The 26,350-nt window shown below is 47.5% G+C and overlaps 1 protein-coding gene across 5 annotated transcripts in view; it reads right to left on the bottom strand.

Moving 5' to 3' along the window:
• Positions 1-521: 521 nt before the first annotated feature.
• The window catches only part of HTR2C (5-hydroxytryptamine receptor 2C), a 269,572-nt gene continuing 243,743 nt past the window's right edge, over positions 522-26,350 (bottom strand). For 2 of the 5 annotated variants that reach the window (XM_063346037.1, XM_063346040.1), the window contains exons 4-6: positions 21,945-22,145; positions 1,548-7,526; positions 602-960 (exon numbers count right to left, since the gene is read on the bottom strand). In XM_063346037.1, the coding sequence (XP_063202107.1) occupies positions 6,694-7,526; positions 21,945-22,145 (1,034 nt within the window). In that variant the 3' untranslated portion in view covers positions 602-960; positions 1,548-6,693. Of the gene's footprint in view, positions 961-1,547; positions 7,527-21,944; positions 22,146-26,350 lie in introns of all 5 variants that reach the window. The other 3 variants (XM_063346039.1, XM_063346042.1, XM_063346041.1) reach the window with 3 other exon arrangements.

Below are 26,350 nucleotides of genomic sequence, written 5' to 3'. Positions count from 1 at the left end.
ATTGCACTCCCTGATCCAGAGTCCCTCCCCGTCCTTCCTGCAGGCCCCCTTGAGGGACTGGAAGGGGCTGGAAGGTCTCCCCGGAGCCTTCTCTTCTCCAGGCTGAACCCCCCCAACTCTCTCAGCCTGTCCTCACAGCAGAGGGGCTCCAGCCCTCGGATCATCTTCGTGGCCTCCTCTGGCCCCGCTCCAACAGGTCCATGTCCTTCTTGTGCTGAGGGCTCCAGAGCTGAGCCCCTGCCTGGACTTGTGTCCCCCACACCGTGCCTGTCACCGGGGCTGCTGCTCAGGCCCAACGCAATGTCCCATCTATTTTTTAAAGCAGAAGTGCCAACTAACTACAGCGCAAGAGGCAACCAATCACATTCATTTACCCTTGAGGAGTAAAGGCCTGGCTAAGGAAAACCACCGTTTGTTCACCATGGTTTGCTGCACCACCGGCTTTGTTGCAAGAACGCATCCCACCACTTTGCTAAATGCCACGGTAGGACAGCCTGGCAAAGGGTGCAGGCCGTTTTCTCTTCAGCAACACCTGGGAAAGGTGCAAGATGGACCGAACGCTCCTGCGAGGTTCAGCCCACCTGTGTGCCAGCCTTGTGGCTGCACTGCAAAAAGAAGGGGGAGTGCTTAGCTGAGGGGGCTAAACGTTGCCGTGGCTCAGGCGTGAGTCAGTGTGACCTGTGGATCCTCTCTGAAGACACTCTGGGACACGAACTGTTGGTGCCTACAGGGGAGGAGCCCTCAGCATGGCTGCGAGCTCTGCTGGGCATTTGCATTTACCTGTTGCTTTGAGCAGCATCATCATCTTTGGGAAGCGTGGGCTCCGCAGGAGCGGCACCGAAGTCTTCCTCCCCAAAAAGTCGCGGAAGAGCTGTTACAGCCTTCAGCCAGGGAAAAGGACCCTGGTTAAAATCTTCAGTGGCATTGATGAGCACCCGTCGCCAGCACCCGCCTGTTTCTCTGGAGGAGGGGACACGAACATCAGCAGCACGCACAAACGTAAAACTGCTCACAATTTTAACAAAAGCAACCAGGCAGCAGTCAAACAGGGACAGCCTACAGATCATTTTTAGTGTATCGGCAATTTAAGTAACTCAAAATGCCACAATTAGATCCTATTAAAAGCATACATTGGATAATCAGGCTGTATTTTAATTAAACATTAATTTATCCAATTTGTTGAACTAATTACGATTCAAGCCCAGGGAAGTTCAGCGGAGTGTATTTAGCATGCCCCTGTGTGATGCCGCATGATTCGTTTCCCACGTCCCCTCACACCTGAGTGTTGGTAGCCCACTGGAGCAACAGAGCAGCCGCCGATGGCCCAGGAAACTGCTGGGGGAAACTGCCAGACGCCCTCCCCATGTACCGACACGTCCCCCTGCCGCCAGCAGAATCCCGGATTTAGGACAGTTTTAAGCAAAATTTTTCAGTGCGTAGCTCATACTGTTGACTCTTCGTTAAACACCTTCCACTGTGGTACCTTAATTGGCAAGCGTGCCTTGCTGCATTGATTGTCTGTCTCATATAGGTCTAAAATCACTCACCTGAAGACTCTCCATCTCCGTGTCGTTATGGGATGGCAGCCTCCCTGCGCAGCCGAGAGGGAATGATGCATCACTTCTTAGACATTTTGTCGACTTCTGACAGCTTCAGAGCACAAGTTTCAGTGTGGACAAAAGCAAACAAGTAAAAGACCTGAGACTTAAAGAAAAATGAGGGTGAGGCAGAAGAGTCAATAAGAACTCCATAGTTAAAAATGAAAAAAATAAAAGCATTTTTTGGTACATGCACCCCCACCATGACATTGTCGCTAGAACAGCCCACATTTCACGGTGACACCTACAGCCGTATTTGATCTCTCCATCACAGGTTTCCTCCCCAGCTGTTCAGCTATTCCCATTTTTTCAAGGGAAGCAAGACTGAAGCATGTTGACACCTCCTCTTGCTCTCTGGGGGCTCTGGGATGCGTGTGCTCGTGTGTACACACATCTGTCCATCTCTGTTCTTGTGCTGCACCACCTTGGTGGTCTTTGTACCTTTTTTCCCAGGAAAAAACTTCTGATGCTTTTTCCGCCCCAGTCTGAAATGGGAGACAAAGGCAAGCAGTTCTTGGCTTGGCAGGGAGCTACCCTAATGATACCGTGACCCAGGGAGGAAACCCATCCAAGAGACATCTGCATCTTTATCACACGACGGACGCTGCTTTTGGAATGCCAGATCAGCATAATTTGTCTGCAAGAATACAGACACCCTTCGTTAGCTCAAAGCTTATTTCAGAAAAGCTGCTTGGGGTTTGCTTGCTTTCTTTAAAAAAAAATCTGTTTTTCCTTTGGCATTTGGGTCTCCATATGCAGGGCCCTCGTGGCTCCAGCACATCAGATGACTGCAGTCAGCCTCCTGACTTGGACGGGAAGAGCACTGGCCGGGCTCCATGCTGGTAGTGCTGCCCAGAAGAAAGGCACTGATGGTTGACATGGGTGTCTCTACAGAGGAAAAGGCACTGACCACACTGCTCTGGCTGCCTACTCACACCTCGCCGGACATGAGCATCTTTAAATTATCACTCAGGTGAAAACTCTTGCTGACTCACAAGTCATTAAGACAAGGAGAGCCATGCTGAGGTGGGATGCCTTGAGGCTCCTCAGCATTGGCTTTGGACCGTATCGCCTCCCAAATGCCTCTGGGTAGCTGCTCTTATCTTCAGCAAGCACAGGACTGAAGGAGCAGGCTCTTGTCCTCAAAGGATGGCCTTTGAGGCCCCCAGAGGTCACCACAGCTGACTCCACGGACGCTACACCCCAGACTTGGCTGTGCGGGGCAACATGTCACAGACGTAGCTGAGCCAGCTCAGGTCTGGAAGCCAGGTTGCTCAGCCATAAGGCTTTATGCCTGAGCAAACGTGGCCAGCCTTGCTTCTGGCCTCTGGTGGGGAAGGCCGCAAGCTCCTACAGCTGAGGAAGGTGCTAGTTCAGGGGCTGACCCCATGAGTGGACTCCCCAAAGCACGGGGAGTGGTCGAACGAGGTGGTCTGTTTGCTGGGTCGGAGCCTCCTCGTGCACGCTCAGCCTCGCAGGCAGCCTGCCATCTCCGTCTGCTTCAGGAAACAAAGCAACCAACACATTTCAGCCTACAGCACTGTTTCCAAGGAACCGTTTTCACTTGTTGGGTCCAAACTCAAACCAAAATGCCGCCACGCACACTATTTGTAAGACAGAACCATACCTGAGCCGAGGCTTGAGGACTCACACGAAACCTGCAGCGAATACTCCCGGCAGCAGCCCCAGGGCAGGGCTTCTGGAGGCACTGCCACGGCTAATGACTGCAGCTCAGGAGAAGCAAAGCCGCTGTGGGGACAACCTTAACTTTGGTTAAGCTGCAGAGAACTAAATCCATGCTTCAAATGGAGGTAATTTAAAAAAAAAATGTCATTTTTCACCGTTATTCCTGGAGGGAGCAAGGAGAAGAGGGGGAATAGTGTATCACTGCCTGCGTATTTAACAAGTTTTGGGGTTGGAAGGGTTCAGATATTTGTTGACACTAATTCCTGTGATTAAGCAACTGTGGGCCATGCTTCAAGTGTGGGAGTAAAAATGAAAGTTATCTTCATCCTTATCCTCATTTTTTTGTTGTTGTTTTGGTTTTTGGTCAGGACATATTTTTCACTCAGGAAAGATTTTAACTGGGGACAGATGAAAGGAAGAGAGGGCACGTTCCTTTATTTATTTTCTGATAGACCATGAAAAAAAAATTAAGAGTGATTAAACCAACAAACTTTCTTTAATAAATTAATAGCAGCATCACAAAACCCTGATGTGAATGACCCAAAGGAAGGTGGGGAAGTGACAGTATTTAACCACTCGCAGAAACGGCCGGGAGAGAGCGCAGGCGCCGTAAGGCAGTCCCCTTGTCTGCTTATCTAAACAAGTGACACACATCAGCGCGGGTCCAGCTGAGTCGCAATGCTTGACATATTTACAGTTCTGGTGCTGAATTTTTTAAAAACATTTATAAAAATTCTGTAAATTCTCAGTTCAATTCCCATTATTTACACCCAAATAGAGTAGGTTCCCTTTTTGCCCGTACAATAGAACCGGCAAGGGTGAGACTGGAAGGCTCCTATGCGAAGACGATGCCTGTGTGTGGACTTACACCGAGTTGGAGGATGCTGTGGAAAATGGGCTATTCACACATGACCTATTCACACATGTGCGAGAAGCTACTGTAATTCAACTTATTGCTAAATGCTTTCAAAGTCTGTGGCTGGCTTTTCTATATATATATATGTATATATATACGTACACACACATATATATACACACACACATATACACGTTTGAAAAAGATGCGCTACAAATTCACCCAAGGAAGAAAAAAACCAAAAAAAAACCAACTTAAAAAGCAATATGATCTGGTTGATTTTTCTGTACTGTTTGAGAGAGTCAAATCTGACTCAGAGTAAAGGGCAGTCGCTGAAGGCACAAGCTTGTGTCTCCGGGCAGTCCTTTTCCTACTGGGTACCAGATCGTTTGGAGAGGTGAGCGGATTCCCGAGCATCCAAGCCCGTGGTGGTATCAGCGGGCTGGCACATGCACATGCTGCATCCCTGCTGCCTTCTGCAAGCAGTAAGCTGCAGTCCGCACAGGGATACCTCGCCTGCCTGCATGGAAGTACCATGGATTTATCCCAGGAGGGTGAGGGAGACGGTGGGACCATCAACTTCAACGCTTCAAGCTGGGAGCAGCCCAGCAGCAGATGTAACCCGAGGCTGTGTTTCGGTAGAGGCCTCAGCAAGGGTGTTGCTGTACACAGCAATGCGACAGCACAACGGGTACACTAAAACACCAGCAGAATTTTCCATTTCTGCTACAAGTTAATTTTGGTGGGAAGAACGCAGCAAGCTCAGAGTACAAGCAGTTTGTGTCAGTGAAATGCAATCTATCCATGCCTAGTGTAAACTTTTCTGTTCTGAGGATTTTCATAGCCAGAGGCTGTCAGCAATGCTAAAACCATCCATGTTAGATGAGCGCTGCGGCATTTGTGTATTAGTTGATGAAGAATGTAAAAACCTTACGGGTGATATCTGGCATTAGACAATACCCTACACAAGGAAAACTGCATGAGAGGCATCACCCCAGAGGCACAGCGCCAGAAGGACACGATGCCTTGGAGGGTTTGTCTACACAGGAACACGGAGGGAAACTAATTCAAATTATACATGGTGTGAACTAAAAGCAGATTACTTAAACTGCATTAAATCCCAATGTGGATGCTTTCATTCAGATGTAAGTGGCATTAATACGCTATACTATAATTTACTTTGGGAGTGAAAGGGAATAAATCAAATTTAAAAATTAATCCAGATTAATCTTCCGTGTAGACTAGCTCCAGGTCTGCTTCCTTCCTGTCCCTGCTCGTCATCTGCTTTTGAACCACGTCGCCAGCAGATGATTCCGGTCACATTCTCTGTCCCGCTCCGCCCACCCCCGCCCGAGACAGGAGGAAGGAGCAGGGACCCTCGTCTGTGCCCCTCTCCTCAGCATCCCCCGTGGTGGGGGACGCTGCACTGCACGGCCTGACCCCGGCCAGCACCACACGCGCAGCAGCTTCCGCTCTGCACCGAAGCACTGTTTTGTCACCAGCGCTGCAAGGCCCAGGATGCTAAAAAAAATAAACGCAAATGCTAAACAAGCTAAGGACTAAATAGATGTGAGGACCGAGAAGACAAGAGCTCATACAAAGCCAGAGCGCTCTTCTCCGGGTCAGCCGAAGACCCTGATCATCCAAGCAATCCTTGAAGGCAGTGCCTGATCATCCAAGCAATCCGTGAAGGCACGGCTCGCTCCATCCCAGAGCTGGTGATCACCTGTCAGACCAAAGGAGGGCTTTTTATAAATCTGAGGCACTCCATTTATAGAACGGCTGAAGCAGATAACTGGGGGGAGCTCTGTTTCTCCTGCTTCTTCTCCAAGTGTGCAAGCGATCCCAGCCAGGATCGCAAAAGCACACCAGAACTGCATTCCCCGCCTTCCTTAGGGGAGCCGCAGCCTCCTGGGGAAGGGAAAGAAAGCGGCAGGATTGGAGAGGGAGTCAAAATTGAACAGAGGTCCCTTGAAGTGCAAGATTGTCCCGCTATGGCAGCAAGCCACTACCCGTAACAGGACATGTCTGGCCAGGTGCCTGCACAGCCGCTACGCTTTCGTCATGTCTCCCTGCCAGGTCCCTGTACAGTCTTTACACGGCACAAATAGGGGTGAGGATTTAAAGTATATATTTACTGTCAACTTGAAAAAGAAAGTTATACTGACCAAGTCTAATAGCATGTATTTGATATATAACTATTAACGTGCCATTCTGGACTCCAGCAAATGCCACCTGAGATAAATATTCAGCATTTTTGTTCATGCACTGGAAGAAGAATTCAAACATTTTGTCCATGACATATGCAAAGTAACTAATAGTTCTGATCTAGTATTAACAGTAAATATAGAACCTTAAACTTCACTGCAGTATATTAATATATATGATTTTAAGTACTGGACTGGAAAGACAACTCTTTTTTTTTTTCTTTAAAAAAAAAGAAAGCTTTGTTCAGAATGCAATATTTACAACGTCCTTTGACCAACACTTACATTTTTACACAATATATTTTGGCTACAGATGCACTGTAGCAAAAGGCTCTGTGAGCCACCTTTACACACAGCTCACTCTTTCGCTTACAACATTGCAGCTGTTTATGGAGAGCTCTGAAGTCCCTGGTTGCATTTCAAGGCCCTCCTCAACTTCGTCTAGTTCCATGCTGTTGAGTTCGTTGCCGTTTCGATAACTAGTTAAAGTCAGATCTTTCCCATATAAAGCTGTTGAAGCAACATTCAGACACTGATTCTGCCGCAGCGCCGATTTTTTACTGGGCTTGTATTGGCAACGGATGTAATTGGAAAAAGCCCTGCGGTATGTTTTATTGAAGAGTGTGTATACGAGGGGATTAATCCCAGAGCAAACATACCCCACCCAAACAAAGACATCAAGGAGTTCGATCAAGAGGTCTTTATCGCAGGCTTCCTTGCAAAGGACAGACATGACGTTAGTGATGAAAAATGGGCACCACATGATGAGGAACAAAAAGAAGACGATGCCCAGGACCTTAGAGGCTCTTCGCTCATTGTTGATGGACTGCATAGTTCCTTTCCGAAACAGCACTGCCTCCTTATTAACAGGAGAGTTCAAGTGAGATGCCCCCTCGTGATTGTGAAGCATCGAAATGTTCTCTGTGTTGTTTTCCTTCTTGAGGCAGTTTACGCTGCTCCTCCTCTGCTTGGGCACCTCTCCACACATGAACACCGTTGCCTGTCTCTGCAGCACCTGGACGGTCAGGCAATACGTGATCACCATGATGATGAGAGGGATGAAGAACGCCATGAAGGACCCAATGAGGACGAAGTTCTCGTCGTTGAGGACACAGGTCCCGTTTACGAACACCCTGGAGTCATCCTGCAAACCAATGACCGGAATGGGCATAGATATCCCTAGAAGAACGAGACCAAAAAAGAGACGGTTACCTGGTGCACGGGGCTCCAAAGAGCCAGCAGAGACCATGCAGGTCCTGCACGCATTCAGCCCGCTGACCAAAGCTGTTTGAAAGAGAAGCCACTGCTCCCAGATGGAAGGGAAAACCTCGTCTAACGATACTCCTGGGAGCGCAGATCCAGAATATGAACAACCTCCACCAGGAAGAACTGCGGCTGACACAGCGAATGCAGCGTAACTCCTTTATTGAGTTCTTTTTCTGGCATTAATTGTGATTTGTGTAGAAAAGGCAGTCGTTAGCCTGCTCTGTTCCAGCCAGCCGCTCCACACCTGCCAGTCTTGGGGGGGAGCTTTGAAATCACTGACATAAGGTAGATAGTAGCAAACTTTAAAGAGGAAAATTATCAAAATGCAAAAGAATTACAGCTATGAAGGTTCAGAAGTAAGTTTCTTAAAAGCATTAAAATAATCCTCATAGAAAAATGGCCACTTTTGCCATGCCATCACAGACATGTGGAAGAAAAGCTCCTGGCCTTCTGGGTCCTTATCGACCATCTGGGTGCAAGCAGAGAGCGGTCTATGCAAGCCCTGCCCACCCTGGCACTTCATCCGCAGGCAGCGTGAGGGTGAGAAGTCCCACAGAGGCAGTCCCGCTTGAATCCCCGGAGGAGGCAACTACATAGTCAAATGAACAGGCTGCAGCATCTGCCCGCTTCCAATCCCTCTGCCTTGAACACAGGGCTAAAAACGGGGACATCAGACCATGTGAGAGTAGAAAAGGCATCACTAAACAGGTAATCAGATTGGCACGACAGTCTGAAAGCAGAACCCCAGCTACAAACCTTTTGGCTGAAAGGAAGGAAACTTTAAATGATTCGATTATGCTAATAACTAGAGCACCGCTTCCAGCTACTCCTAAGCACTAAGCAGAGTAATAAGCCTCGGGAATCACTGCACTTGCCAAGGCAGTTTCTCTTGTATCCTGGTGGCACAGCATTTTCTGTGGGGACAGAAAGAAGACGGAACACAGGACTCATGCCAAAGTATACTGGATCTCACCTGAATATTTTTCATGCATACTGAGATCCAAACTTTTTTCCCTTGACCTGTGGAGCTCGGTCCCCCACCAGGACAGACCCGAAACCTTCCAAAGAGATCTGTCTAGGCACAGCCAAAACCAACAAAAGCAACCACATATTTTGGAATACCACAACCTATGCGTACGTGAGAACATGGAAAAGCCGTGGTGGGCCAGATCTAGTTAGACCATCCTGGGTTCACCTATCCCTGTCTCTTGTCTTTGGTGGGTACCAGAATTTTAGGGCCGTGGTACAAAACAGGGCAGCTGTCAGCATTACAGCTTAGCAAATTCTGTAGCAAGAAGTTGCATCCACACCTTGTTTTGAAAATAACCTCGGAGAGACCTATCTTCTGTGAGTTCTTGATCTCATTCATAACTCCACAATGCTCAGCGGCATTGAGTTCCACAACCTACCTGTTCATCATGTGAACAAAGTATTTCTTCCTCATTTTAAATTTCCTTTGACTCCCCTCAGTTCCTCTGCTGTGAGAAACAGTGAATAATCACTCTCTGGTCACCTTTTCCACCTTCCCAGTGATTTTACAGACCTTTATCATCCCTACTGTCTGATATCTCTTTTGGAACTGAAGAATGCTATTCTATTTACTCTCTCCTTGTGTCATACTCATTTTATGCCTTTGATTATCTTTCTCCGTTTCTTTTCAAATTCCTCTCTGTCCTTTCTAAGAAAGGAAAAAACCTGCACATCCCAGCAGTTAGAGACGAGCAAAATGTCTTTTGTTCTCCCCTTCCCACGCCCTGGCTGCCTGGCTGGCTGGGAGCACTCACTCCGCAGATCGTCCGTGGGGCTGGCCAGTCCCTTTCTTAGCTCCTTCACCCGAGAAATAGCCAATGCCGAGGCCACTGTTGTGTCTGGATTGCTTTTTGGGGGTTGCTGCGAACAGCACAGGTCCTGGACCTAATCCTATGGGACTCGGAGTTTCTGAACAGAAGCATTAGCATGCTAAAAAGATTAACCAGGGCATTTTTCCCATTCCCAGCTAAGTGTTTTCAGGATTCTGCAGAAAACATCTGAAATTTGTCATTACCGTAAAACTGTTTACCAGTAATCCAGTGAAAGAATTTCTTCTGAAAAGTAATGATCATAAATGCCTTCTGTGATTATAGCATATGCTTCCTTAGCCCAAGTAATAGTTCCAGGATTCGGTCGTCTTTCCCTCTACATGCTCATGTTTATCAGCTTACCCTTGGCAAGGAGGTTGCCTCCTCTCTGATACGTTAACCCCTGTCACCTTGCCTGTGCCAAATCCCTGTGACCGCAATAACTTTCACCCCATAGAATCACAGAATCCCAGACTGGCAGGGGTTGGAAGGGACCTCTGGAGATGATCCAGTCCAACCTCCTGCCAGAGCAGGGTCACCCACAGCAGGTGGCACAGGAACGCCTCCAGGCGGGTTTGGAATGGAGAGACTCTCCTCTCCAGAGACGGAGACTCCACCACCTCTCTGGGCAGCCTGTGCCAGGACTCTGCCACCCTCACAGGAAAGAAGTTCCTCCCCATGTTGAGGTGGAACTTCCCATGGTCAAGTTTGTGCCCGTTACCTCTTGTCCTGTCACTGGGCACCACTGAGAAGAGCCTGGCCCCATCCCCCTGACACCCACCCTTTCAGTATTTATAAGCGTTGATGAGATCCCCCCTCAGTCGTCTTTTTTCCAGACTGAAGAGACCCAAATCCCTCAGCCTTTCTCCATGAGAGAGGTGTTCCAGTCCCCTCAGCATCTTGGTAGCCCTTTGCTGTCCCCTCTCCAGCAGTTCCCTGTCCTTCTGGAACTGGGGAGCCCAGCACTGGACACAGCACTCCAGATGTGGCCTCCCCAGGGCAGAGCAGAGGGGGAGGATGACCTCCCTCCACCTGCTGGCCATGCTCTTCTTGATGCCCCCCAGGATGCCATTGGCCTTCTTGGCCACGAGGGCACATTGCTGGCCTGTGGTCATCCTGTTGTCCCCCAGGACTCCCAGGTCTCTTTCCACAGAGCTGCTCTCCAGCAGGTCACCCCCAACCTGTCCTGGTGCAGGGGGTTATTCCTCCCCAGGGGCAGCACCCTACGCTTGCCCTTCTTGAATTTCATAAGGTTCCTCTTTGCCCAGCTCTCCATCCTGTCCAGGTCTCTCTGGATGGTGTCACAGCCTTCTGGTGTGTCAGCCACACTTCCCCCCCAGCTTTGTGTCATCAGCAAATGTGCTGAGGGTGCACTCTATCCCCTCATCCAGGTCATTGATGAATATATTGAAGAGGACTGGGCCCAGTACTGACCCCCAGGGAACACCACTCATCACTGACCTCCAACTAGACTCTGTGCCCCTAATCACTACCCTCTGAGCTCTGTCTTTCAACCAGTTATCTATCCACCTTACTGTCCATTCATCAAGCCCACTTTTCCTAAGCTTCCCTGTGAGGTTGCTGTGGGAGACCGTGTTGAACGCCTTGCTTAAGTCAAGGTAGACCACATCTACCGCCCTCCCCTCATCTATCCATCCAGTCATGCCATCATAGAAGGCTATCAGATTAGTCAGACATGATTTCCCCTTGGTGAATCCATGTTAAGTACTTCTGATAGCTTTCTTTCCCTCCACATGCTTTGAGATGAAGCCCAGAACGAGCTGTTCCATCATCTTTCCAGGGATGGAGGTGAGGCTGACCAGCATGTAGTTCCCCGGCTCCTCCTTCTTGCCTTTTTTGAAGACTGGAGTTACGTTGGCTTTCCTCCAGTCCTCAGGTACCTCGCCTGTTCTCCAGGACCTTTCAAAGATGATGGAGAGCGGCCCAGCAATGACTTCCGCCAGCTCCCTCAGCACTCTCAGGTGCATCCCATCGGGGCCCAGGGACTTGTGAATATCTAATTGATCTAATTGATCCCTCACTCAATCCGTCAAGCCATTGACTCTTTATCATTAAAGACACCTTTCTAATGCCTTGTCTCGGTCAAACCACAGACACTTGGGAAGTGATGAGAGGTGGACAGAGCAGTCGTTACACAAAGAAGAAATCTCAATCAATGGCATTACACTGGGATTACATTTGCATGGATAATTTTATGCTTTAGAGCCCTCTATAACACATACCCTTTGAAATAAAACTCCAAAATGAATAACAGTTCATTCATGAAGTAGTCATCATTGAATGTAGTGTTATTGCTTTAGCCAAGGGAAGTGAGATGAGGTTTCGGGATATCTTCATGGTCACACACATAAAGTACATTTGGGAAGAATAGCCTAGTTCTGGGATAGGACAAATATACAAATCAAGAGCACTGATGGCAGCCTAAAACACTGCATGAGCATGAGATAACACAGCACTGATGACACGGAATGAGGAGGCAGCTGCTGGAATGGAAAAGTGTCCCTCACCTCTCATAACAAAGTGGGATTTCAAACTGAAAAAGCACAGAAGAGAGAGCGCAACGGGTCTGTCCTCCAATCCAGGAAAATCCTGTCGTTAAGAGCAGTAGGAAGAGAGATGCCCTCGGAGGAGCTGCCAACGCACACTCATTCAGCTGCCTGCTAGCCTACAGCACTGCTGAAGGGGCAGCATTGCCCTCATCCCAACTGCTTCCTTCCACCTTGCACTTATAATAGAATCATAGAATGATAACACATTCTTTAATATGAGATTTATCACTGATCCACCCCACAATCCAGCCGTAAAGGGAACTAAGTCTGTTACACAACTTGGGCAAACTTGTGGAGGGTCTCAGACACCCCAGAGGGGCTTCCTTCATGGGGAATTACTGCAAAATTGCTACTGCCACAGTCCCAAACGCACAAATACCTGCTTGCAGACACAGTTCACACCCTGGCCCTGATTTCAATAAGGTTACCCTGATCAGTACGTGCTGTGCTTACCATGTGCCGATTGTGCATTCCCATGGCGCCTGAACACGGGTAAACACGAATGCTGGCCTTGCTTGAGTTCAGCTGTTTGAGCAAGCATGGAGGAGGCATTCAACTCCACTTGACTCAAGCAACTCACAGGACTAACACTGCAGTTGTAACTGTTCATAATTTAAGAACTAAGGTCAGTTGGTCAGAGAAAGCTGACCTCACTACACCAGCGCAAGAGGCTCCGAAGCCTACTGCTGTCTGGCTTTACTGCTGCCCAGCTCTCTGAGCCCCAGTGCAGAGCATTTCATGAGCTTTTGCCTTGCACCTGACACACTCTTTATCCACAAACATCAGGCTGATTTAGTGAGCTGAGGTCTCCAGCCTCAGAGGCATTTTCCAGTTGTGTCAAATAAACCTTTCTAACTAATGTGGCAGTGAATTCCCAAAGGGAGGCGGTGTTGTTCCAAAAACTTGCAAACTTATTGCATATCACACTTTGGTCACCAGAGCAAACTTGGTCCTCTTGCTTGATGTTTGAACAGTGACTACGGCAACCGGTTTTGCCCCACTAAGAAGAAAGAATCAGCCACCACCAGCCAGCAAGCCATGAAGCATTACTGAGGAGTCGGTACTGGGACCAGTGCTGTTTGAAACCTTTGTTGGCGACATTGTCGGTGTGATTGAGTGCACTCTCAGCAAGTTTGACGATGACACCAAGCTGTGTGGCGTGGCTGACATGCTGGAGGGAAGGGATGCCATCCAGGGGGTCAGACAGGCTTGAGAGGTGGGCTCGTGTGAACCTCATGAAGTTCAACCAGGCCAAGTACAAGGTCCTGCACCTGGGTGGGGGGCAATTCCAAGCACAAATCCAGGATTGAATGCATGGATTGAAAGCAGCCCTGAGGAGAAGGACTTGGGGGTGTTGGTGGATAAGAAGCAGAACGTGAGCCGGCAACATGTGCTGGCAGCCCAGAAACCCCCACATCCTGGGCTGCATCCCCAGCAGTGTGGGCAGCAGGGCGAGGTGGGGATTCTGCCCCTCTGCTCTGCTCTGTGAGACCCCCCTGCAGTGCTGCCTCCAGCGCTGGGGCCTCAGCCCCATCCCTGGAGGGGTTCAAGGCCAGGCCGGACGGGGCTTGGAGCAACCTGGTCTGGTGGGAGGTGTCCCTGCCCAGGGCAGGGGTGTTGGAACTAGATGATCTTCAGGGTCCCTTCCAACTCTAAATCTTCTGTGATTCTATGAACCAGATCCCTCCTATACAACACCGGGAGCTCTCTGCACCCTTCTGCCAGGCAGCAGCTTGAGCAGAACAACCCTTTTCACCACAGCAGTTCACAAGGCAGTAGATGAGTGTGATGTTTTCTCTTCTCCCCTCCTTTATCTTCTCTCTGACAGAGCAGTGGGAAGCAAGACAGAGAGGGATCCTCCGGATTACAAATCCAGTCACAGTTGTTGTCCTAACTGCTTCTTGTCAGCTTTAAAGATGTTTTTAAGCCAGCAGAACAGTTCACCAAAGGGGGCTGAGGTGATGCTGTGGACACAGAGTAACAGATGCTGTTCACAGATTCTTAATTAATAAAATGAAACCCAAATGACTACAAATACGGCTTTGTAAAACATTTACTAGCTTGCTCCAGAAAAAAATAATATGGTTAAAAGTCCAAATTGACATTCACAGAATTGAGACTTAAATGAAAACCAGTAATGGTTTTGTGTCTAATATCTTGTTTTCTTCTGTGGAAGCCCATGAGACTGATAGAGATTACTGGAAAGATGGAGTCTTTGATGGTTATTTCCACTAAGAAAGGAAGTAATTTCCATTCTTTCTTACAACATTCTTATACAAGAAGACATTTCATTTCCTCCAGGGACAACAACCTCACTAAAGAAAACAGAGGCCTGGGTGTGGGTTCACTCTGTCTTTTCCATCAGTGGGATTCCCAGGGCTGGTCACATTTCGCCGCGGGGAACGCCAAGGGATCACCTCTCCTGGTGTCAGCACTGGATTCAAAGTCCGCTGTGGTCCATGGCCAGGGCTCTGCTGATGCAGGTGGGCTTTGGACCTTGCTACCACCCTCCTGGCATTTATACATGATTTAAAAAAAAAAAAAAAAAGCGGAGAGAAAGAGCTGTGTGCCAGTCAAAGCCTATGGCTGCCACAAAAGCAGTCTATGCTGCAAAACCAAGGACACTGCTGTCCATGCGAATCACTGCATATTTAAGCCCATATCTTTAACCTCATATTTATTATTCCACAAAATAAATGTGGGTTACAACTATAAGAGATGTTCACTTGAACGTTAATAGCTTCTGTAACTATGCGTTAACATTAAAGTCTCTTCAAGGAAACAGGAACTGACTCCCCTAACCCTCTCACAGAAGGGAAAAGAAAACTAAAACAAATCTCTTCGGTTTCTTAAGAGAAGTGTCTCTCAAATGCCTGCACGTTTCGATAATAACAACTAACAGACAGCAAGAAGTGAATCCCAACAGACAGCACTGTGAAAGAAAAGGCACCGGTTTCAGGAAGCAAAGCTCTTCAGAGGCAAACAGAACGTGGGCTTTTGAAGTGTTCAAATCCACAAAAATTCCATATATTCCCCATATGTCAGCAGACTAATTACTGTGCTAATACAGCAGCAATGCACCTTCAGGGCTGGATTAGGTCTAGTTTTATCTAACTGTTCTAATAAAACAGCAGTGCTGGCCTCATATTGGTTTAAAGCCAAAGATAAAAAGGAGCTGAACTTTGAAGGATCTCCCTGCCCGCAACAAGCGCAAGTGCAAACAGAGGGATGTAATTACTGACTGTGCCTGAACAAGCTGCCGACCTTTACTTAAACCTTGCGAGAGCACTGAACAACCCGAGCCCAGATGGAAAACCAGCAAACGCCAGTAAAAGACAGAAGAAATAAATTATTTTCCCTCCTGCCCTTCTATTTGGCTAAATGACTTCTCTTGCTCAGCCACGTGTTTCCAAGGGTGCATTTGAACACAGGGGGATGGGGTCCCACCCCTGCCGGCAGCATGCCTGCTACCAACACTGGCCTTCCCTAAGAAATCACACAGGGATGCCTGAACAGGAGCAGTAACCTCGAACAGGACACACTGGCAGCTCCCTTGCCCCCGGGGACAGATGTGGTGGGATGCTCAATCCATCTTCTGTGCAAAACACCTCACACACCATCATCACCTGCCGCTGTCCCAGGCAAAACATTTCACGGACATCTGGTGACAAAATCAAACCAATCCAGGTGCCCGTGCCTGAAATCCCAAGGCAGTCCCCTTGCGAGGAACTCAGCTTGTTATTGTTAACTGCTGTGGTCTTCTTCAGCCTGATAAATCTTGCTGTTGAGCTAGGGACATCAATGTCCCTTTTGGGAATCAAGACTCAAAACTCTCGACAACTCAAACACTCAAGAAAAATAATGTCTTTAGAGAAAGTAACCTTGTAGTCAATTAAAACAAACAGGAAAGAAGAGGCAGATGAAGCCTTAGTGTCATGCACTAGACCATAAAGCAAGGGTTTCTGTCTCACCCACGACCAGAAGATAGGCCTGAAAAAGTTTTATGAGCACAAACATGCTCTACTGCTTCTACAGAGGCAAGTAGTAGCCTGGGTTGTGATGCTAATGCCACCCCTGCGCTCACTTGAGGCTAACAAAAGCCACCAGGATCGCCACCACTGCAGCACCTCTACCTACAGAAATAATCAACTATGACCCTCATGCTCATGAGGGAAGAATTTCAGTCAAACCTACACTGCCAGACATTTAACGTTAAACATAAAAAGGCAGAAATACATGAATAGAAATTTCCCCCAAATCTGGAGAGAAACTAATGCCACCCTCTCTCAGGCTTTACTAACAGGCAACCATCTTTCTCAGCAGTAGTATTACTGTCCTACCAAAGCAGTGCTTGTAGTCAGGAATTTGTACCCTTTTCCACCAGATGAAGGGCGCCTGTCTGATTTTTGCTTTGCTGGTGATAGTTAGCTTAACACTGCTTCCTTGTCTCCAAGAGACGGGCCGCAAACAGAACCAGCCTGCTTGGCGGGAAAGGTTTGAGCAAAATCCTGATAACACATTTTGACCTTTCATCTGCTCTTCTCCGTTAGCAGTGTTTTTGCCATTTTTTTTCCATGAAGCTTGTCCAAAGGTTGGTTTAGCTAACCAGGGCCTGAAGGCTGCAAAGAGCCTGATGGGTGCGTGCTCCTCTTCCAGAGTCCGGTCTCTTGGGAGCACCTGCTGCCCAGCACTGAGCAGAGGGTGCTCAGGAGCCAGCACCTCTCATCAGCAAAGCCACCACGGGAACGAACAAACGCCTTGCTGAGAAAGTCACTGATCCCAGAGACACACCAATGGGCAGAAATGCAACCCCAAGCCCTAACCATGCTCTAAACCCGTGACCTGAGGGAGCCTACGTGAATTGCTCCGGTCCCCCTTTACCTCCACGCACAACTTGCTCTTAGCCTGTAAGGAGACTACAATTCCTTTTAATATCGGTGGGGCCACTCCAAGCACGTTCCTCAAACTGAGTGTCATTTCCCACGAGGATTATCCCCAGTTAGACAGGCTTCACTGGTACCTGGAGGCTCTTTAAGGACATCATTAGGACAGCCTGCACGCATGGGGCTGCCCTGTCTGCGTGAGGGAGGAACACTCGGGGCAGGAGCAGAAAGCTGTAAGGCGTAAGATCACTTAATCTGAGATGAGTATTTACTGATCCCTGCAGCACACGTCTTTCTTACTTCTATAAATAGATCTCGATAAAACAATGAAGTAGGAGGAAAGTTAAATGGGGATGTAAAATTCCTTTTTAAAGTTGAATGGTTTATTATAGATACAAACCCTGGATATCTACCAGAAATCAAAATTATAATATCATTAGTGAGTTAGAGAGAGAATAAAAAGGAAAAAGTCCAATTTTAACATGACACATGGTATTACCATAATTCAACAGCGCGTTCCCTTTTTTGTCACTTATTCTTCTTTCAAACAAACAAACAAAAGAGGTGAGGTCTGCTTATGGCACCGATACAAAGAGTAGAATGTAAAGGATGGCCTTATCTCAGTCACTTATCAAGTAAATTGAATTTACACTGCTACTAGGGATGTACAACTGTGAGCTGGGAAATTGGTAGCATGTGTAATTTTGACCAAACCTTGAACTTTCTAGGAAGCAGCGGAAAACCCCTTTTGTGCTGGCAGTCACACAGCTGGGCCACGAGGAGCTTCAGAGTTAAAACATTTTGCTTCTTTTCATATCAGAAGCAATGTGCGTGCACCCTTCCACATCGCTGCAGCGCTTTCATTCACATTTCCAAAGTGATGTTTCTTTTATATTAATATTACCCATTATTTTCTCCTGTATTATACGGCGTGCATTTAGAGTTTGACTGTCTCCCCATCGCTCCTGCTGAGAGCTGCGTGGGGATCTCCTCTCTTGGCCAGGGTGGCCCAAGGCCACCTTCCTCGGAGCAGGATATAGGCAGTCCCTGAGATTGTTAAATCATAGAATCACAGAATGTGTTGGGTTGGAAGGGACCTCTAAAGGCCATCTAGTCCAACCCCCCTGCAGGGAGCAGGGACATCTTCAACTAGATCATGTTGCTCAGAGCCTCATCCAGCCTGGCCTTGGATGTCTCCAGGGATGGGGCCTCCACCACCTCTCTGGGTCCACGTGTTACTAGTGAAAACCTTTGCACTTGCAACTGTGCAAAGCTGAAGTCTTGCAACACCACCGGGATTCCGCCAGCAAGCTCACTTTTATAATTTATTTTCATTTGCAATTGTGTGGATGTTTCTGTTGCCTACATTTCTATTTCCAGCCTCAGCACAGTGCTACGTATCACAGAAATTCACAGCGCTCCACAGCACCCTCTTTATCTCCCACTGAACGCAAGAAGTCTTGCCTAGATTACTTTTGCTAAAACACAGGACAACTGGCTGGGATGCACTTTAATCTGGAAGAAAGAGGGCTATGGAAAAGGCTCACTCATAAAGCAACTCCTGTCAACAGACAGGAGGACTCGGTTCTGTCCCCCTGCTTAAAAACCTAATCATAGGTCTAGGCTTGTGCAACCTGCCAAATTCATAGCTCAATGAGCAAAGAACCTCTATTATACATTTCGTTGTCAGCATTAACATTTCAGGCAAATGGAATGCAAAAGCTACTAAATTAAGATAAATTACATGCTTTTTACTTCCTATTTTAAATTCTGATTCAGGAACTGAATTCAGGATTCTTTGCATGGGATGCATTTAAAAGTTTCTTCAGTCCCCCTGAAGCAGGATGTAGGAAATGCAAACTGACCAGCCTACGCTTAAGTGCTGCTTTGAGTTCGATACTTAACCATGTGCAGAAACGCACAAATTCTTTTGTGATTCTTCATGCTGAAGAGAGGGTGAATTTACTTGACCTATTTCATCCTCTTGAAAATTGCCTGGGATTTCCTCAGGCCTTTCCAAGTGACAAGCACGTAAGAGCTGAAGACACTTCGTGTGAGTCCTTCTCTTTCAGTCCATGTTCAGTTTATTCCTGTGTCTGTTCTAAATTAATTTACGAAGTAAAAATAGTTACGCTAAAATAAGCTAGATACACACCAAGAGTACTTTTCTTTCTCCATTTAATGCAACCTTCTGGAGAAAGCCCGAGTAAATGGGTAAGCCTGATTGCATGCACTGAGAAGGGTGAAAACCCAACCGCGTTTCAGTGCCCTGAACAGACCGTCTGGGCTGTATCGATTCTGCCTGTATCTTCAAAAAAGGGGATGCAAGCAAAGACTCCCCTGGGCCCCTCCATCAAAGAGAACGGACAGAACATGAAGAAAGCCCAGAGATGCTGTACACCCTCTCAGCGATGATGCCAGCAGAGGAAGGCACGTGGGTACAGCTGTCACACATCCCCAGCCTGGGGAGGGGAGCGATGCCCGAGGCTGGCCCCCAAAGCATCATGCACTGCCAACATCCCACCAAGCAGCTGCTCACAGCTTCTTCAGAAAGACTTTTGGATGCTGGGGAATAAATGCAGCACCCATCGCCTTACTGAGGGCTGACGAGCAAAGTGCCTGTGAAAGAAAAGTGCCGTTCCACCTCCTTTCCAAGCTATTTCTTTTAATGTTCATTATTTCACCTGTTTCACATCCTATTATAAATGCAGACTTGCTAGACATCATGCGAGAAAGCTGGGCAGGGGTATTTGCACTCTACAGCAGCACAAAGTCACCTTGCCTATCCTGGCTGAGGTACTTTAGTTCATGGTGGACAACAGAGCCCATAATGTTCCATTTTCATTGTCCTGAGCCCATTCCCCACCCAGTAACTCCAGGAAGAGGTAGTTCTATGGCTGGCTGTACATCTACTTGGTCATGCCCCAGCTTTGCTTATGAGTCTGCTTACTCAGTGAACCATGCATGAAGGACCCGTTGCCTTACTTTACTCCTTGGACCCATAATCCAAACCACAACGTAGCCCTCAAGGCGCTTGTGCAGGCAGCCGCATCCAGCACTAGCCAAAATTTCTAAGGATATCAAAGAATCCCAGAATCCCAGACTGGCAGGGGTTGGAAGGGACCTCTGGAGATGATCCAGTCCAACTCCCTGCCAGAGCAGGGTCACCCACAGCAGGTGGCACAGGAACGCCTCCAGGCGGGTTTGGAATGTCTCCAGAGACGGAGACTCCACCACCTCTCTGGGCAGCCTGTACCAGGGCTCTGCCACCCTCACAGGAAAGAAGTTCCTCCTCATGTTCATGTGGAACTTCCCATGGTCACGTTTGTGCCCGTTACCCGTTGTCCTGTCCCCGGGCACCACTGAGAAGAGCCTGGCCCCATCCCCCTGACACCCACCCTTTCAGTATTTATAAGTGTTGATAAGATCCCCCCTCAGTCGTCTTTTTTCCAGACTGAAGAGACCCAAATCCCTCAGCCTTTCTCCATGAGAGAGGTGTTCCAGTCCCCTCAGCATCTTGGTAGCCCTTTGCTGTCCCCTCTCCAGCAGTTCCCTGTCCTTCTGGAACCGGGGAGCCCAGAACTGGACACAGTAAATGTCTGCAACGTGTAAGGCAGCACAGGCAAAAATCTTCAAGTTAGCTCCAGACAGTCTTACAGCCCAGGTTTTGCGATGCGCGGCTCAGTGCTGGGGGCAGCTTCACCCGGCTGCTCCCGCTGCCCCGCGTCGCAGCACAGGCGCAGGTTCTGCGCCGCCCCGCAACCGCCCTGCGCATGGGCCCAAGCGTCCTGCACGCGGCTGCTTATGCACTGAATTCAACATCTTTCCCTCCTATGCCAAACAGGCAGCACAGTTTAAAATAATAATTAAAACCCACCCCACCTTTAAATGAATTGATTAAACCCAATCCAATTTCACCGTGGATTGTACTACCTAGAGGAACCGTAGCAGGCTTGTCGGACATGAAAATTTGTTTTTAATAGATATTCTTGATATATTCATGAGGAGAGAAAGTACATTTCCCTTATTTTTTATTTTTTTTTGCTTTTTTCCATAGGCTTTTTCCATGGCAAGCTTCTTCAAAAGTGGCCCCTGCAGCACCCGGACATCTGGAATCATATTCCACTTTTCAAGCAGGCAAAAACCAAGCGAAGTTCAAGCACCTGAAAGATGCTTTTCCTTGCAATACAGTGCTGAAAGTGACAACCGCTTTATAAAAGAAAAATTAAACATGAAATCTTTTAAGACTGTATTTTATCCCAGCAAAAAAGTCAATACGGCAGAGGAAGTGGCCACGCAATTCTTCTGACCCTGGCCCAAACGTCCCTTTTATAAAGCACATTGAAAGAATTCCCCCCAAAATATTTTCCTTCACATAATTCCTGGTATTACAGAGTCATCTTGCTATGCTTTTTCCTTTTCTTCCTTATTTTACCGCTGCTTTATTTACTGCTTTTTATCACAGTGATACCGAAGTGTCTGCTGTTGTGCCTGCTCCTCGTTTACTGTGACTCCAAACTCGGTCGCTCAGGACCAGCAGCAGCCCAAGTGTGGCAGATACACGACACCGGCCGTAACGCTGCGCAGGAGCAATAAACACCCGGCTGTTAGCCTGCCTTCAGCTCTGCGCGGCTTCTCTTCACCCGCTACCGGAATTGGAGGGAGTTTAACTGCAGCAACTGCAGCGTCGACATGTCAGCTCTACTGCCTGGGTTTTGCTCCCGCAGCCTTTGCTAGTGCTGTTTTCTGCTTTGTTTAACACGGCAGTTTTATAGTACCATTTGTCTGTGTTACCATCGATACGTACGCAGCAGCAATGCTTCAGCATCAGAAGCGGTGGTATTCCGAAAAATGACGGCTTATTTTGGTCACTGACCAACCGCAATGAAAGACTTCTGTTTCCCAGTAATCATTTATTATACTCAGGCATGCAGGCCAGGGAAATTAATTTGAGTATCCTCTTAGAAAATCCTAAATGAAAATTGGAGTAACACTATTATTCATTAAGACACAGTTAAGATCGTGAGCCGCATTGCTTACCTATGGATATGGTCCAAACTGCAGCAATTTTCATAATAGCCTTGGTGCGGGAATTGAAGCGGCTGTGCTCAATGGGATTGCGTATTGCTACATACCGATCAAGAGAGATGGCACAGAGATGCATAATAGATGCAGTTGAAAAGAGCACATCTAGGGAAATCCATATAGGGCACAACTGTTTAGGCAAAGGCCAAGCATAATCTGAAACATAGAGAGAAAAGAAATGAAAGGAAAAAAGAAAAGGAAATAATCTGGGAAGCTAGGCCATCATTTCTGAGTAACCGTTGGGATATTTTAATTCTACGATACCACTAAGGGGCACGTGCATGAGGGGTGGACAAAGAAACCTCTCCGGACACTCCATAAACCCGTAGCCAGTTCCCACACATCTGTTTTCCATGACCAGCAGCTGAAGGCAAAGGAACATTAATTGGGCAGTGCCTCCAAGTGACCGTTCTAGCTCTGTTCCTTGCTCTTAAGCTTTCCCCCATATCCTCACCCAATCGCATATGACATTCACCTCTAATTGCCTCACAACATTCTTGTGACGGATTGCACAGCGCTATGTGGCATTAACTTCACTCCGATCCCTTCTAAAGCTCTCTCGATATGTACTTCTCAGTTTCTGTCTGCTGAGGAGAAAGGCAGCAGACAGTTTTTTCTACACAGCCTAATAACTAGCTAAATGACGCTACTTCACCTTAAATACTCTTCCTAGGCGGTGTGCCTTAATAACAGAGGAATACTTGTCTCCTTACAGTGCAGCTGGCATTGAGGGGCCGAAATTTGAAAACTGTTTTGAAGGTAGACAGAGCCAAGGATTACTCTTCACAGAAACAAGTATGCCAGCAAACTGAACGGACTAGATAGCTACATCTGGCAGCAGCTGGCACGCAGCTAATTTGGGGGCCTGCATTTATTAATCAGCTTACTCGGCGCTGAAGTACAGCTTGAGAATAAAAGTGACCCAGAAAGATCCTCAAGGGGCGCTGGTATTTAAATTAAAGATCGGAGAAATTGATTTGTGAACGACACTCCCATGCTAATGCCCTGAATGGATTGCGTGAATCAATAACGTGTCCCGCCAAGCTCTGGGCTTCTAACACACTTATCAAAACAAATCAACAGTATCTATAGCCACTGAAAACATGGGAGACTTCATAATAGTTGAATAATGAGATATTCTTGTGTCTTCATTCAGAACACGGATATCTAAAGCAATCTCTCAAAGTTTACCCCAAGGATCAGAAACATCACTCTCCAGCATCAACGTTACATTAAGAACAACGCAGCTCCATCCTACTGATCTCAAACGGAAAGGGAGAAACGTTAGTCTCAGCGAGCATATTTTGAAAGGAATTACCCAGCCAAGAGACACCCAGGATACCTTACACCCGGAAACCCGAGATGAACTAAACCAGAGCAAATTATTACAAATTGTCCCTGTGAAGCCCAGGAAAACTCCACAAAGAGCAGGGCAGAAGGGGATGGGCACATGAGCTCATTTTACCAGTGGGAAACCCATGGAAGAAGCGCGAGGTAACTCACAAAACCCACACTACACAACCTCAGCTCCGGGGAGATAAACCATTTATTTCAGCACGTTCGCACCCCCTACTAGACGGACTGTAAGTGGACTGAAATCCAAAGCGGCAAGCATTGAAGAGGTCCTTATCAAAAGGAATAAGTAAAGCATTTTGTGGCTGAAGCATCTTTACTTTAAAAGGCACCTCTGCTCTACAAACGAATTGAACTTGGTTAAATTATGACTCATGCCTTTATGAAGCTACGATCAAATTCTGCGCCTCCTGCTCTCGTTTTGCAATAGCTTAGTTGCCATCAACCTCCAACGGAGCTCAGAGCTGCAGCTAAGCACCCCTCTGGTCTGCTGGCTCTCCGACGATGTCTCAGCGAATGCTCCAGGGAAGAACAAGTCCGATCTCCTTCAAGTGGTACCTGTGCTCCCTGTACAGCCCCAGGCTTCTGCCGCCAGCCCAAGCTAAACCACATTCGGTCACGCTTTGCCCCTCACTAATTGTCCCTCTGAGTTGCTAGAGCAGCTTTCTGGTACAGGCTGAAGCGAGCTGTGAGTGCAAGACGCGGAGGAAAGCAGCGGGGGGCGTGCCCTGCCAGACAGAGTGGTCCCTGCGAACATGCGTGGGGGCGATGCTGACTGTGCATGGAGGGACGGGGACGAGGATTGCGATGGCGATGATGGCTGCTCCCCTGTCAGGCAGATGGCCAGGAAACCTCCGGTGTCTCTAGAAAGGGCTGCCAGGCTCCCTGCGCGTGGGGGGAGTCTGATCTATGGCGCCGCAGTGGGTACCGTCTGATTCTTGACATTAGCTAGACCTGGAAGAGGTTTCTACAGCAACCACCTTTTCAGCAGTATTCGATGAGGAACAGCCTCTCTCACCTCTTCCTTGGAGCTGCCCGAACACTTCCCATGACTGATTCCCCCCGGAACAACTTCTGCTGTTGATGTGAACAAGGCAACGGCACCGCAACCAAAAGATTAGCAGAAGCAAAAGTGACAGCAAATGTTCATACCCGCGGCGTGAGGTTAGTAGGTGTCGCCTGCTGTCAGCCCTGGCACCGCAGGAACCACAGCCACCATCAGATCAAAGTCACGGTGCCCAGAATTACTGCCGGGCAAGCTGTCAGGATGGCTTTAAAGACAGGAGTGATATGAGCACCCTCCTAACGGCTAATCCTTTTAGTCTTTACCGTCCCACGGCACTCTGTTATGCTTCTAGCTGAAAAGGCAGTTATATGAAGAGACGTTTTACTTTCTCAGGAAGTTTCCGAAAATGATCTGCAATAATAAAATGTCACTCTGGAAATTTGGAGAAAGGCAGCTTGTAATGCATGACTATAGCTTGAAAGGAAGGGCATAATATATATCCTATCTCAAAATGCAATTACTTTAAAGTAAGCATGGTGTGTGCATTTGAAAAACACCTACACCGCCTACAAAGCCAGTAATCTGTACAAAAAGAAGTTTATTCTAATTCTGTTTCAAATAAATGTACAAAACACAAGAAACGTGCCCTGTGACTGTGCCAAGATGCAAAGAAGGATTAAAAAAACCAATTCTGTTAATGACGTTATACTTTTAAAACAATCTTATCCTCAGAAATACCCTCTCTGCGGAAGGTAACATTTCTCTAATTTCTTCTATTTTCTCTCATTTCATACACAAACAATAGCAATTACCATATATTTAGAAGTGCAGATGATGGAGTGAAATGAATTCTTGGACCCCAGCACTTCTAAGCTTTAGTGATTGCATTTCCAATGGAAAGCGTGCATCTCAGTCCAAATTTGGCTCCAGAAAGAACGAAATGGTACAAAACACCTGGGTAAGCAAAACCCAAATTCTTTGTAAGAAACTCGAATTAATCTGTGCCCTTAAAATCAGTCATACGTTTAATGTGCTGGTTGTTAGACCAGACAGGAGAGTGCTGAAGGGAATGAGATGAACGCAGCAGGTCAGAACAAAAGGCGATATTTCTTTAGCCGGCGTGTAATCAAACTGCAGATTTTTTTTTGCCTCCAGACGTTTTGTGGATGCTAGGAGTTTATGCTGGACAAGTTCATAGAGAAAAGCATTTGGAAGGCTTATTGCAATGATATTACTTTGAGACCAGTGTTAGCTTCTGGCTCTGATCAGGATAAAAACGCTGTGTGTGAAATCTTAGAAGGAAACTTCTGCAGGATGCCTGTGTATATGGCTTCAGCCTCCAACACTGAAAAGCATCTCATGGAACCCGAGATGCTGTCATTCTTCACGGGAAACGTGGGTCAAACACTCAGATTGAACCCAGAGTCACGGTCCATAGGTGGGATTTCACCTCCTGCGCCGGGATGAAAAAGCAAATCACAGTCCCCGCCTGTCACTGAACAGCTGAGATGGGCACAAACCATTGGCAGCAAAATACAGAAACTCAAAAGCATTTTGGCAAAGTCGCAGACCATCTCTGTGTGGAGCTAATTTGCTGGCGGATGAGAGTTCCCTTAAATTTTTTGTGCTTTCCATCAAGCAAGATGGCAACAATGAAATTTAATCGCTTTTGTCAGAGGTTTTATGGATAGAAAGTGTTGTATAACACTGCTATATAGGATTGTTGCACTGTTCACTGCATGAGAGTCAAAAAATTACCAGCCGCTGCAGCAGGAGGTGACTGAATAACCCAAAACACAGCAAATGGAAGCAAAATTAATTGTATCGAATGGTAAAACAGAATTACTCCAGATTGTAGGAGAACGACTGAGCTGGAAAAAGAAAAAAAGTGTTAGAACCTGCGGCTGAAAAGAAACTGTGGGGCTGCAGAATAGATGGAGGCTGATACAAACCCCATGATTCTCCCCAAAGCCTCGAACAAAATCTGACGAGCTTTGCCCAG

This window comes from Chroicocephalus ridibundus, chromosome 9, assembly GCF_963924245.1.
Source record: "Chroicocephalus ridibundus chromosome 9, bChrRid1.1, whole genome shotgun sequence".
NCBI classification, from domain to species: Eukaryota; Metazoa; Chordata; class Aves; order Charadriiformes; family Laridae; genus Chroicocephalus; species Chroicocephalus ridibundus.
This window is presented reverse-complemented; position numbering and strand designations above follow the sequence as displayed.